Consider the following 14756-nt stretch of genomic DNA (forward strand, 5'->3'; position numbering starts at 1 on the left):
ATTGTTAAATCAATATATTGTACACCTCAAACTAATGTAACACTGCATGTTAACTACAGTGGAATTAAAAGTTTTTTAACGGAGTTACATTATATATACCTGCTTTTGCACGGCCCCATTTTCCATGGGCATTTTTCACTTTTTTTATTTTTTGGTAACTATAGAACTATCTCGTGTTTTTTGTTTTGTTTTTTTCATATAGTGTATTGTCAAATTGGCTTACATACAACACCCAGTGCTCATCCCGATATCTTGTTGTTTAAATGGCTGTATACTGTCTTACTGAATTAATGTATCATACCATATTTTTAAAGTTTATTTATTTATTTTGTGTGTGTGTGTGTGTGTGTGTGAGAGAGAGAGAGAGAGAGAGAGAGAGAGAGAGAGAGAGAATGAGTGGGGGAGGGGTACAGAGAGAGGGATAGAGAGGGAATCCCAAGTAGGCTTCATGCTTCAGTGCAGATACAGGGCTCAAACTCACGATCTGTGAGATCATGACCTGACCTGAAATCAAGAGTCAGATGCTTAACCGACTAAGCCCCCCAGGCGACCCTGGACCATATGATATTTAATTGCTTTTCGACATGTGGACGTTGAGGATGCTTCTATTTTTATCACTATTATATAGCGCATACCCTTGAATATATATTTTTATGGTCTCGATATCTCCATAGAATATTATCATCCGTCATTGTTTATCACAGGAGATTAGAAGCAACTTACAAGGCTAAACCATACAACGTTAATCCATAAGAGGCAATACTATTCAGTCATCAAACACGATGCCCCAGAAGAAAATGTGACCACGTGGGGAAAATATTCTTGATATGCCGTTGAAGAAAAAAGCAAACCTCAGTACGACAGAAAGCCAATTTTGTTCAAATTATATATAGAACAAAAGATTGGAAAGTATAAGCAAAAATGTATCTTGAATGGTAGATTTACAATATCTTCGGGGTGAGATTCTGAGTAATTTAACGTTTACGTTTTTGTGTTTTTCTATACTGACCAAATGTTTTGCATGCCGATGTTGGTATCTGCAAAGTTAGATATAATTTTTTAAAGCTTCCAAGTCATAAGCAGCCTTTAGCTACGCTACACATTGGAAGGAAGCAAAAGAACTAGAGAACCGAGGCATTCCGCTGAGACTGTGGGGGCTCTGTGACCTTAATCAGCCTGTACTGTCCCAGAGGCCATGGTGGCCAACAGGGGTCTGCTCATTTTGCACAGCCCAGCGACTTAAGGTCTGTGTTGATCCCCGCCCCCCACAGGTATGTTCTGGACGACCAGTACGTCAGTTCCGTAGGAACAAAATTTCCGGTCAAGTGGTCAGCCCCAGAGGTGTTCCACTACTTCAAGTACAGCAGCAAGTCAGACGTGTGGGCCTTCGGTAAGAATGTGGCCACACAGGCCCCAGCCCCATTTCGTAAACTGGCTTCCACAACAGGAAACCGCGAGCGCAGCAACATCCATTTTTAGCAAAAAGCCCCAGCACTTGCGAAATTACCTGTACGGCCTGAGATAAGCAAGAGATCGAAGGTGATCGAGACCTTTCTCCTTGGGCCGGGGTCAGGATGTCTGCCCCGTATCGTAGAAAAATCTCCATCCCGCTAGCACCTTTGTATCAAATCATAGGAGATAAAAGCGCTTCCACTGAAGATTTCTAACAGTTCTTAAAGAGGAGCCATTGAAAACTAAAACCAGGTTTGCATGGAGTCCAAAACGTGGAAGGGCTTGAAATGTAGCCATTGACTTTCCGCGTGAAAGCGGCCACGCCGGCCGTTCCCTTCTGCATCCGCCTACTCTTTGGGCATGCGCGGGGGCAAACGCCAAACATGACTCGGTGCTTTCTTTGGCCTTTGCTAATTTCAACTAGGGTCCTCGTCAAAATTCATCCTTAGATCGAGGGTCAGCAAACCACGGCCCAGGACCAAATCTGGCGGCCTGTTTCCGTAGATGGACTTTCACCGGAGCAAGCCACGCCCATCCGTTCCCGCATTGTCTCTGGGTTCGTACTTGCTCTGTGACCCTTGACAGAAAAGATTTGCTGACCCTTATTTTAGTAAAAGATCTATACTGAAATTTAGTAAAGGTAATTAGAAAACTGAAACAGTTCTTAAGTTGTGATTTGGTAGATTTTCTGGTATCTTTCCGCCTTGTTGGGAGTGTCAGGCCCGTTTATGGGTGTAGTAAATGCAACTGAGCCCTGTTTCATGTCTGGCTCAGTCCATAGGCATGATCTGACTTTTTATATGACATCCAAAAGACTGCATGAATAACAGAAAATTTCGTTAGCCGTTTATTTTTCCATGTGCCACAAATTTTTAAAATAACTATTACTTTTGTAAAAGTAGTATCGTTCACTTAAAAAAAGTAATCCAATGTACACACAAAAAAGAAAAACCACAAAGATAGTGTTTTGGTGAATACTTGATATCCTTTGGGGCTGACTACCTTGTAAAAATTAGTTTCAATCTCTTTGTGTCAATATGCCTTATGAAAGATGCTTTTAAAAATCAGTATCCCTACTCAGTAATTACAGCTGATGATTCACCCTGGGCAATACAAGTTGGCTCCAGATATTTTCTGGCTGTTTCCCAAAACTAAATCCCTTCTTAAGTAATTTGCCCCCAGTGAGGATATTCAAAATGAACCAGGGCCTCTGAAAGCAATTCCCAAAGAAGGGGTCCCACAGATATTTGAAGCAACGGTATAAGTGACTAGCCTCCCAAAGACAGAACTGTCGAGAGCAGTACACCTTTGGATGGTTGTGTTAGAAGGTTAGTTAAAAAAAATAACAGCCACGGCAACTTGTGACATCACCTTGTTGTAAACATTCTACATAAAATCCATAGCCCTAAAAGTGAAAGAAACTTGGAAGTTAGTACTGTGGTTACGGTTCTAGAATGATTTTCTTCCTTCTTCTGTATTTCGGGCTTGCCAAGGTTTTGAAGCTGGCTGGCTGCTGAAATTCTCTGGTTTGATCGGGGCGACAGCACCCTGGCCACCATTCAGGGAGCATTTAAAGCATCCTGGTGCACTGTATGTGCTCTGCGTTTACTTATTTAAAAAAAAATTTTTTTGAATGTTTTTGTTTATTTTTGAGACAGAGAGAGACAGAGCTTGAGCGGGGGAGGGTCAGAGAGAGAGGGAGACACAGAATATGAAGCAGGCTCCAGGCTCCGAGCTGTCAGCACAGAGCCCGAAGCGGGGCTTGAACTCAGATCATGACCTGAGCCGAAGTCGGACGCCCAACCAACTGAGCCACCCAGGCGCCCCTGTGCTCTGCATTTTTTATCCTATGTCATGCTTACAGCAACTCTGTGATGTACAAATACCCACATATTATAGACAGGGAACCTGATCTGAGAATGGTTAAGAAACTTGCCTGGCCTATAAACGGCAGAATTGAGCCCCACAGGCCACATCTAACGGACCCAAACGCCACCCTCAACCACCATGACCAGAACCCGGTGTTTTAATCTGGGGTCTGCAATGCCCTTGGATGGGCTTCAGTACAATGTGGACACCCAGAAACTGAACACAAGAATGCTGTGCGCTCACCTTCCCAAGAGAGAACCAATGGTTTTTATCAGATTCTTAAAAGGACACCTGACCCCCAAAATCTTAGGAACCATCAAGGCAAAAAGGAGGAATTTTATCCCTGAGTTTACCTGCGAATTTCCACGGGAAGGTAATTTGCGCAATGAAACCGTCGCACACAACTTGGCCAAGGCAGAGAGAGAGGGTGGGGACTTCGATCGCTCCTTCTGGTTGGAGCGGGCAGGGAGAGGGGTGTTGTCACGGCGAGGAGGGGACAAGGAGGCCCCAGCCGCCTCCCTGAAGCGGTCCCAGAATCCTGGCCCGAGTAACTCCCGCTGCAGCTGCCCTTGCCATTGACCCGTTTACCGGCAAGAACAGGCGCCTGGGTGTCAGGGAACCCGGAGAAGGCACCTTGGGCTCCAGAAGTGATGGCACAGTCCCACCCTCCATACCCTGTCCCGTTTCCCAGGGATCCCTCGCTCTGACCTGTGGCCCTCCTGACCCGGTGTGTGAGGCCCGTTCGGCAAACTGTACCTTCTGACATCGGCCCTCTTTCCTTTTTGTCCGCTGGTCGCCCTTCGTGCGATGCAGGGATCCTGATGTGGGAAGTGTTCAGCCTGGGGAAGCAGCCCTACGACTTGTATGACAACTCCCAGGTGGTTGTGAAGGTCTCCCAGGGCCACAGACTCTACCGTCCCCAACTGGCGTCGGACACCATCTACCAGATCATGTACAGCTGCTGGCACGAGGCAAGTGCACCACGTGGGGGAGGAGGAAGGCGTGTCAGGTGCACCCCGAGCAGCGGCCTGGGACACCAACCGGGCAAGGCATTTTTGAGGGAGAACACCTGCCGCAGAGCAGGTGCAATGGCCCCGGGGCCCTTTCCACAAGTGTTTGTAATTTAAAACGAGCAACGTAGCAATGCAGGTGCCAACGATTTAACAACTTCTATCCAGCACTGTTCGTAAATATTAACTCATTTATTAATCAGCCAACACGCTATGAAGTAAGCACTACCACGTCCAAAACTAAGGGAAGCGGAAACAGAGACCCAGAGAGGTTAAGTGACTTGCTCGAGGTCACCTAGCTAGTAAGAAGCAGGCCGGTTAGCGTCAGAGTCCCTGTTCTTAACCACAACACCATGAGGTCTCTCCTCACGGAGAGAGGCGGCCAGAAGGACATGGCATGCTTGGCTACACCGTGTTGGAAGGGCTGGGAGTTAGTTGGAAGAATAGGTGGGAGTCAGATCCTGCAGACTGAACGACAGGGAGAGGAGTGTGAGTTTTGCTTTTTATAGGCAATGGAGAGCCAGGGAAGACTTTTGAGAGTGCATAATAATAGGGGACTTCTAAGAATGGTAATCTAAAAATAGTTTGTAGCCATTATCTGGAACTGCCTATTGGCAGAGGGAGCAAATGCTGCATTCGTGTATTCATGCATTCATTTATTCATCTATTCACTGGTAAAAGGCAGATTGGTATCATGGTCAAGCATGTGGACTCTGGAGTCGGAATGTCTGGTTGAATACTAGCTGTGTGACCTTGTATAAGCCTCCTACCATCTCTGTGCTTCACTATAAAATAGCACTTAACACCTAGGATTATTGTGTGGATTGAACGAGTTAATATTGTGAAGTCCTTAGAACAGTGTCTGTTCTGTTGTGTATTCACAGAACCCCTGTGCACCAAGCACTATACTTGGTGCTAGGAATAAATTGCACAGATTTCCTCATTTCTTGTGTTGGAGCCTAGAGTCCCACATGGGAAGAGTTGCTGTCAGTATCACGTACTAATATTTTCTCACTTAGCCTAACATTCTCTCCTGGGATGTGGGCGCTTCCTGATTTTCCACCCTATGGCACTTGCGATGAAGCTGTCCCACCCCTCAGCCCCAAGGTGGTGTTTTTGGTGTTGAGAGCCTCGGGCAGCATGAGAGGATCAGGTGGGGTCAGAATAGAGTTAGCAGACAGGGTTTTTGAATTGAAGCCCCGAACCTGTCTGGCCCTTCCCACTCTAGCTCCTGGGAATTGGCCACACCATCGGATGGACAGGGAGTCCTGAGAAGGACTGAAATGCCTTCTTCTCCCAGTTGGTCCGTGAAAGTGTAAATTGTGGCAGAGTCCGTGGAGAGGGGTTTGCACCCAGACACTTTCCAGTTGCACGTTCTACATATGGTGACCGCTTTGTGCATTTTGGTCCCCAACTTTTTATATGCTTTATTTCACAATTTTTAGAAGAAGGTTCACAATTTTCATTAGATTCCAATTTATCTTCTCCATATTTCTTTGCACAAAAATGAGAATGTACGTGTGTGTGTGTGTGTGTGTGTGTGTGTGTGTGTTTCCCTTTCTTTCTTACAAAAAAAGGAGCAAATTCCCTCCGCAGGTGTTACCCCTCTATCCATGTGTCTATTTCCCCACCATTTCACCAACACAGACCATTCTGGATCTGCCAATCTGATAGAGGAGAAATGGCATTTAGTGCAGCTTATAGATGTACATCTTTCATTACAAGGGAGGTACATTTTTAAGGGCATTGGTATATCTTTCTGAGAATTATGTCCTATCTTTTCCCTTTGTTCTGTTAAGCTTTTAGTTTCCCTCATCTTGATTTTAAAGACCCCTTTATAAATGAAAGAGATGAGTACTTCATCTGTGATAGTTGTAAATGTTTTCTCCCACTCTGTCACTTACCTTTTGATTTAATTTATGGTGGTTTTGTCATGCAAACTTTTTTTTCTTTAAATACAGTTAATTGTATCAGTATTTGCTTTTCTTGCTTCTGGAAACTGAGTTAAAGTTACATAGGTTTCCCCACACCCTGGTCATAATGGCATTCACTCAGATTTTCCTCTAGTATTTTGTGGTTTCATTTTTTTACATTTGGATCTCTGATCTAGTTGGTGTTTGTTACAGTGTATGGTATAAAGTATGGCTGCAAAGATCTTGTTTTCAAAATGACCACCGGCTTGCTGCACACCATTTATTACAGGACTGTGTCATCCCAGGGATAAGACCATCTAATCGTGTCCAAATATCCCCTAACATAGGAAATCTCTGTATGTATTTGGGGTTATTTGGGGACTTTCTCTTCTGTTCTCCGGTCTCTATTGATGTGCTACCACCGCATTGTTTTAATTATAGAGACTTTATAATACGTTTTACTCCTAGGTAGGCTAGCACGCTGTCGTTGCTGATCTTTTTAAATACCTTTCCTAGCTATTTTTGCATAGCTTTTAAATTTCGTTTAATTTTTTTAATTTTTTTAACTTTAATTCCAGTGTAGCTACCGCACACTAGCTACATTAGTTTCACGTGTTCTTTTTCCACACTTTAAAACTCTATGAACTAGAGAATGAATTTGTCCAGCTTGAAACACGCTTGTTCATATTTTGGAGGAGATGGTATTCAGTTTATATTTTTAACTAGGGAAATTTGACATCTCCGTGATACTGATTTGTCCTCCTCGAGAGCAAGCAACATTTTTCTATGTGCTCAGGTCTACATTTGTGTTTTTCAGCAGTGTTTAAAGTTTTCCTCATTTGGGGGGGTACACTTTTGTCTGTATTTTATTTTGGTGGTGTTGCTGTTATAAGTGGAGTGTTTCTTCCGTTGTGTCTTCTGACTGGTTCCTGTCTTTGTACGTGAAGGTGATTGATTTTCTATGTTAATTTTACATACTGCTCTCCTGAATTCCTTTCATTTGAGTTGGTTTGATGATTGATTCTCTTGGCTTTTCCAGGCATACAATTGTATCTTATGCAAATGAAGATATTTTTACTGTTTCTTTTTCAATTCTTAGGGCTCTAGTTATTTTGTCTTTAGGAGAAATGTTCATAGCGTTTCCACAATTAAAAAGTCACTAGCTTTACAGGGTGCCTGGGTGGCTTAGTCGATTAAGTGTCTGACTTCGGCTCACATCATGATCTCACATTTGTGAGTTCGAGCCCCGCATCGGGCTCTGAGCTGTCAGCACAGTCTGGAGCCTGTTTCAGATTCTGTGTCTCCCTCTCACTCTCTGCCCCTCCCCCGCTCACGTTCGGTCTCTTTCTCTCTCTCAAAAATAATAAAATAAACACTTAAAAAAGTCACTAGCTTTAGGACTGAGATATTCATATCTTATATATATTAATGTTTATTTACTTATTTTGAGAGAGACAGAGAGACAGACAGAATCCCAAGCAGGCCCCATGCTGTCCATGCAGGGCCAATGCCAGGCTCGATCTCACGAACTGTGAGATCATGACCTGAGCTGATATCAAGAGTCGGACACTTAACTGACTGAGCCACTTAGGCGCCCCTTATATATTTTATTTTTAATCATAACTTTTATAAACTAAGCCATTGGGGTTTTCTTTTATTTAGCTTCCAGAAAAGCGCCCCACATTTCAGCAACTCCTATCTTCCATTGAACCACTGCGGGAAAAAGACAAGCCTTGAAGAAGAAATCGGGAGATCTCATGAGAATGAATGTAAACGCTGGCCAACATCTTCATTCTTTTTAAGGAAAGTAGCAAGGCACAGACAATGGAATTTAGCTAGTTCTTCTTAATAGTCTTCTGCATGCTGTTTGTTATATTATGTAGAAATGAACAAGGTGAAAAAAAAAAAACCAAAAGATTTCCTTGAAATTTAGGTCAAATTAGTAATTTTGTGTATGCTGATCTTAATATTACACTTCCCAGACTATAGCCGAAGCACATTTTCTGATCGTGATATAGACAGTGCGGACCATGTGTAAAGATGGAACAGAATTGACAAATTCTTTGTTGGATATTTGTTCTTTTCCTTATATTGTCACTGTCATAATTAAATGTTACTAATGAGTACCAAAATGTGGACATTTGCCTTCATGTTTCAATGCTGTCAAACTTTAGCATGTCTGAGAATCAAATGAACGGTTTATTAAAACACAGATTCCTTAGGAACTACCACAGGGATTCTGGTAGAGCAACTCTGAGGGCAGCCTAAGAATTTGTATTGTTAACAACCTTGCGGACGTTCCTGTGCAGTGGGGCATCATTAGGTGGTCCATAATTCAACCCAAGTGACCCAACCCTCCTCTGATTTCCAGATTAGATCACTGATTCCTTGTGTCATGTATATATGCCATGCAAATATAAAACTAAAATAATATATTCAAGAATACATTAAATGCATTTCCATGAAGAGCAAATTTTAAAAGGTGCTAAGGTAAATATGATGCCTTTTTCCTTAACCTTAATCCTTATCGATTTTGATTCCCTGTAACCATGGTCTTATTTCTAGAAGTAAATGTTGCCTTCTAATAATTTTAAATCCTTGGATTTGGGGCTCTGGGGCTTCTGGCTAGTTTGGTAACTGAAATGTCTATTTCAGTCTCCTATCTTGACACAAAGGAACAGAAATACTATTTCAGTTTCTCATGGCAATTGCCAAAAGGTACTTCTGCTTTAAAACTATTCTGGATGGGGGGAAGGGGGGGCGCCTGGTTGGCTCAGTCAGTTAAGCGTCCGACTCTTGATTTCGGCTCAGGTCATGATCTCATGGTTCGTGAGTTCAAGCCCTGTATCGGGCTCTTCACTGACAGCATGGAGCCTGCTTGGGATTCTGTCTACCTCTTTCTCTGCCCCCTCGCCCACTTGCTCTCTCTCTGTCTCTCAAAATAAATAAACAGATAAATAAATAAAACTATTCCTGGGACTCCCCTCCTTCAAGGCTTCCTGCTGAACCCATAGGTTTTCATCTCTCTTGAACTATGTCACTGTCTTTTCTGTAACGTCAAGGAGGGTTATGTGGAGGCACAATTACGATGAAAAGACACCCTAATTAAACCCTGCTACTACTCTCCAGATGTAGATTAACCATCTCCCTTAAGAGACACTCATATTCTTTCTCATCCCACTGACTCCATCACCTCCCAGCTCCTTCCAATGATCCCTCTTGGTTGTCTCTTCGCATGTAAATACTGCTTCCTGTATTTTCAGAAGAATCGACTTTTGATAGCCGCTTTCTATTATTTCACAGAGGTGCACAAATCTCAATTTATAATGAGATGGAACTTTAAAAATAACCACTAGGGCATTTATACATTCAGCGAACATTTCTTTAGCAGGTACCGAGTGACAGATTCTTTCCTGCTCAAGGGAAAAGAAGGAACAAGTAACACCATCCATGTTCCTCAACGGGCCCTCTTGAGGGCTGTTTTCCTTTCTTCTCCTTATGTTTATGTGTTTGGGTTTTTAAAAACAATCTTTTTTATAACAAAAGTAATATATGCTTATTGCAAAAATTCAAACAATACAGAACCATCTACCATGAAAAGAGCCAAAGCCTTGCTCAGAAGCCTGGCTCCAAAAACCAAGGGAAGCAAGATATGGAGATACCAGTAGAGGTTTATAAGAAAATAACCCCAGTGATGCTAGAAGGGGCCAAGTAGAGGAAGAATACTCATACCCCAGAAAACATACATCATCTTGAAAATGCTATTTAACCGTGTTTAGTGGTGATAGCTAGCATTTACTGTTGGTGTTTTAAACCAGGGGACTGCCTACATGCTCTTGGAAGTGAAGAAAAGGTCATCCCCCCTTGACTTGGCTCACTGACCCACCCTAACCGTTATCTCCATAGAATTTGTTAAATAAAAAGTTACTCTAACATTATGCCGGCCACCACAGGCAGTGAGGTGATGGGTAGAGTTTGGATATTTTAATCTCTTTTGAATCAGTCTTCAGGTATGTAGAGGATGGTGTGCTCAGAATGGGGCTGGGCTCTGAGATAAAGAAAAGGAGTGGTAGGCTTGGTTCCTAACCTGATGGTGTAAACCATCTTAACATGCCTCTTTCTAGACCGATCTGATAGCTGGTTTGTACAATAAAGCAATTTAAGAAACTGGGACACATCCCGAGACATTTGAGAGGTCAAGGCTTCCCAGGGAGTCAGACAGCAACTTTGTCCATGGAAATGAAAAGCAGAAGCCCCAGCACATATGGACACGTCAGACTACAGGAGTGTGGATCTAGTAAGTATTTATTGATTGTCTGCTTTGTGCTCAGTACCACTCAGACACTGGGTGAATGTAAGATTGAAGACGTTGGGTACCCACTTCAGAGGGTGACATTCACCTGAGATGTCTAGTCACTCCACAAGAACGACAGAAGTGAGTTTCTATCAGGTGTGCTCTGGGGGGGGGGGGGCTCCTGGAGGCCCCTGGGGCTAGTTTTCTGTTGTCAGGGAGATGAGCAAGCCTCTTGGAAGTGAGAAGGCAACATGTGTAAACAGCCGGATTCTTCTCTTCTTTAGACATGGCAACCCGAAGAACACGTGGTCCAGTCCAATCATCACTGTGGGCAAATCACTACAGTACTTAGATTAAGTTAACGTGAAAAGAGTGTGTCAGCCTCTATACTTGAAATAAAGTGAGCAGTGTGTGCCGTTCTGGATCCCTGCCGCTCTGCCAGTTCGCGGACACTGTCCTGAAAAGCGATCCATCCAGATTCCATACAAGGCCCCAACACTTGCTTCCCCCCGTACAGCACCCCCCGTGCAGAAATTCCAGCCGTGCAACAGACATTCCCACATCCATTACCCCCAAACAGCCACCGAGGCCAAAGACCCCTTTTTTCTATTACTCTCAAATATAAACAGAAGTCAAATCCTGAGGCAGAAATAAATACTGAAAGCAAGTGAAGATGCCCTCTCTTCAGGCCTGTCTCCTTGGGACAACCTTTCCTGAACAGAGCCATGGTTTTGATATTTAATGACATCTTTATAATCTCATATTGTCAGTGCCGTAAAATTAACATTTACATACAATGAAATCACCTCAAGAGGAAATAGATTTTCCTAAAATGAAGTCTGAACATCATCAGCATGTTGGAATCCTGGATTATTTTCTCCTTTACTCAAGTCCACGGAGGCGTAAGGATTTTCTTCACTTCTTGCTTGATTGTTCCTGTTAAATAAAGTGTAGTCAGTCACCTTAGTATAGTGATGTTGGAATGACACTGCCTCCCTTGGACCCCACTGCACCCAGGCATCTTTGACACTTCAACATCGAATGGCTCATTGGTGAATCAGTCCCCTCCTGACGGGCTGTGAACACCTAGAGAGCATTAGATTCATTCCCTTTGCCCCACGATCGGTTGGCACGATGGCTGGCAGAGCGTGGGAGACCGCCGAGGGTTCGTGCTCTGGAGTCACAGAGAATGAGCCTCCGTACCTCAGTTTGCCTACTTAGAAAATGATGGCAAGCAGGCAAAGTCAACAAAGTAGGTCTAGCACAGTGCCCACAGTACCTGGCATACAGTCCTCAACAAATAGAAACCATTATTATTATTTTTACAAAGTGGTTGTTTAGCCAATTGCCCCATTTTAAATGGCTTCCCTACTAAATTATCAACTTCCAAATCGGAGGGCAGCTCTGTGGCCCAACAAACAGCTTTGGAAACTGGGCGTATATCCTAATGTGTTACTGACTAACCGTGTAGATTAGAATTACTTGGTCTCTCTGAATCCCAGTTTGATATGTACATGAAGATAATTAGATAATTACATATTTACGTCCTACATTTACTGAGAATATTAATGCATGAAGAGTACTGAGCAGGGTAACCAGTCCTATTTTTCAGGATACCTTCTAGTAACACAGCACATGGCATGAAGGAGGGTCCCCAAATAATTGATTTAATGAATTAACTTTGGAATAGCATCTCACATGCAAAGAATGCTTCTCAAACCATAACGTGCATACAAATCACCCGGGGGGAGGTCTTACTAAAAATGCAGATTCTTCCCACAGCAGGTCTCCTAGAAACCGATAATTGTCGTTGGCTTTGGGAAGGGAACTTGAAGGCAAAAGGTGACAGGAAGATTCTGTGTATCCTTCCGTATTTTTAAAATTCTAACCATATGAATGTATTCTATTTGATGCTTAATTTTTTTTAACTGAAGCTATTTTAGGGAACTAAATTCTCTACAGAGAAGAATTGAGCAAAACAGACCAATGCATGTAAAAATTCCGTCATGAGCATGTGTCAGCAGCCTGAAGTGTGCACAGAGTTTTGTTAGGTGCTATAAAGTATTATTAACCTTAATTACATAAGCCCAACGGAAGTGATTTCTCAACATCAGAAAAAAACATCTAGTGGCAGAACAAGACTATAAATTGGGTCTTTAACAGTTTGAATCCTCAATGAACTTGGATCTTCAACTCAGGAACAAATTAGAAGGTGCGTGGCCCATGGACTAAGGGATTAAAGGGTGGGAGTTTGAAGCACATCTCACAGCTCATTCTTGAATGATTTCACCATTCAAACCATCACTGAGTCAGTCTCTGAGGTCACTTCTAGACCAAGGAAGACTATGAGAGAAAATAATTCCCTGAGCCTGCCCAGCCCCGCTGAGTCTGCAGGGCCTCTTGGCAGTAAGGAGACGAGGCTGTGACCAGGATGGAGTTTACCAGGCCATGCTAGGAAACCCCAGGATGAACATCACCTGCATGTCAGTGCTTGCTAGGAAGGCCAAGTGGTGATGAAATCTGGTAAATTTCTAGGGGATGCATCAGAATATTTAGGCGCAAAATGGTCCAAATAAGCAATTGGCTTGTACAACCTACCACTTACTGCACATTTTCCCATTAGTTTTCCCTAAACCTTTCTGTTTTAAGATAGGTAAGTCTAGGAAAGGTCACTTACTTCCTTCGATTTCTGATCCCGGAGACGATGAGCAGGACAATACCAACCACTACCACACCCATCACGACCCCAAAAACAATCAGCCATATGGTGACAGGTGGCTGGTAAGGGGGTGACAGAGTTGGCTGAATACCCAGAAACTCCAGGCTGTTGTCATCCAGGCGGAAAGCATCATTGATACGGCTCCGGGACATCCTATTCCCAAAAGCAAAACACTTAGGCAAAACAAAATTGCAATTGTTTACTTCTTATATCATTTTTTCTGAAAGGATTTGATAGGCTTACCCTAAGAATGTACACCTAGAAGAGTGATGAAATCAAAGCAGATAACTGGGTCCAACGACAGATAAGAGATCTGACAATCATGCACCTTTCCTATCTTGCAGCCTAGATTAGGTCTGGCAACAGCTTCCTTGGGTTGTGAGTGTGGAAACGTGCAACTGGTGGGCATTTGTTGATTTGTTACTGCTGTGTTGTAAAAGCAAAGTCAACATATTTGGCGAGAATTTCCCTTCTGTCAGAGTATGTCTACGACGACTTTATATCAAATAATGGAAAAGGACAATTGGGCGCATCTCTCCTACAAATCAGTCGGGTCCTATACCCAAGTCTCGACTGTTGTGTTTTCCAAATTAAAGGTGTTGACCTTTGGAGGCAGGGGAGGAACACAGGAAAGGGGCCTTCGCCAATTTCTCCAGCACTGGGATGGGATATGGCTAAGTTTCATAGAGCAAAAAAGGATGAAGAATTATTTTAAAAACCAAAACTAGTGAACTTGAGAATTTTCTGGATTGAAAACCAAAGTGTCTGGCAGCCCATCCTCCTACCCTTGGGTGCAGTGCAGGTCAGGAGGTGAGAGGGAGAGCGGTCAAAGCAGAATGAGCCGTGTAACCCCTGGCAACCTCAGCCTGAAAGTGTCTCAAGTCATTCTGGAATTAGGAAATTTGAGGTCCCCTACAGCTCACAAGGAGGGCTGGGCTCTCAGGATGACCTCAGCTGGCACTTTTCCCCAAGACAGAAACAAGTCATTCGGAGGCAGGCCGTGAAGTCTCTGGGCGTGGTTGGGCCGTACACCCCAGCTAGGCCCGATTTTCCAGGCACACTCTGCCCAGCAGGTCTTGGAGTCGCTTCCAAAGATGAGCAGCAGCTCAAGGGGGCCACCTAGCGAGCTCCCCCACGGAAGTAGGTACCTTAGCCTTTTTTTAGTGACACAGATGAGGCACATGGGGCATATCGTTCCTTCTAGACGCTCAGTGCTCATAGCAAGTCCGTCTCCTAGTGTGGAGGCTAACCGATGCCTAGGGAATCTTATTCTTGCCTACCTTCTTTCAGACTCGGCTTACTTAAATGATTCCTTCATCCAAGTCCCTATGGCAAGTGATGGCAGTATGTGTCCGTGTCCCTTCTGCACTTCACCATGTTCCATGCATGCAGGCCGGACTTTCTTCAGCCAGTACCTGCGGCCTTTGCCCGAGAGCATTCTCAGGCCACAACGTGCTGCCCGGCCCGCAGGCCAGAAATGCTGGGGAGTCATGTCACCT

At 43.7% G+C, this 14756-nt stretch overlaps 2 protein-coding genes across 6 annotated transcripts in view; one reads left to right on the forward strand and one right to left on the reverse strand.

Moving 5' to 3' along the window:
- Positions 1-8401, forward strand: part of BMX (BMX non-receptor tyrosine kinase) — a 52533-nt gene extending 44132 nt beyond the window's left edge. For 2 of the 3 annotated variants that reach the window (XM_007090062.3, XM_007090061.3), the window contains exons 17-19: positions 1272-1390; positions 4135-4292; positions 7907-8401. In XM_007090062.3, the coding sequence (XP_007090124.1) occupies positions 1272-1390; positions 4135-4292; positions 7907-7981 (352 nt within the window). In that variant the 3' untranslated portion in view covers positions 7982-8401. Of the gene's footprint in view, positions 1-1271; positions 1391-4134; positions 4293-7906 lie in introns of those variants that run through there. The other variant, XM_042974034.1, reaches the window with a different exon arrangement.
- A 2136-nt stretch (positions 8402-10537) lies between these two features.
- ACE2 (angiotensin converting enzyme 2) overlaps positions 10538-14756 on the reverse strand; it is a 39957-nt gene continuing 35738 nt past the window's right edge. For 2 of the 3 annotated variants that reach the window (XM_007090080.3, XM_042974088.1), the window contains 2 exons: positions 13216-13410; positions 10538-11474 (listed from right to left, as the gene is read on the reverse strand). In XM_007090080.3, the coding sequence (XP_007090142.2) occupies positions 11366-11474; positions 13216-13410 (304 nt within the window). In that variant the 3' untranslated portion in view covers positions 10538-11365. The remainder of the gene's footprint in view (positions 11475-13215; positions 13411-14756) is intronic. The other variant, XM_042974087.1, reaches the window with a different exon arrangement.

The sequence above is a fragment of the Panthera tigris genome, chromosome X (genome assembly GCF_018350195.1).
Source record: "Panthera tigris isolate Pti1 chromosome X, P.tigris_Pti1_mat1.1, whole genome shotgun sequence".
NCBI classification, from domain to species: domain Eukaryota; kingdom Metazoa; phylum Chordata; class Mammalia; order Carnivora; family Felidae; genus Panthera; species Panthera tigris.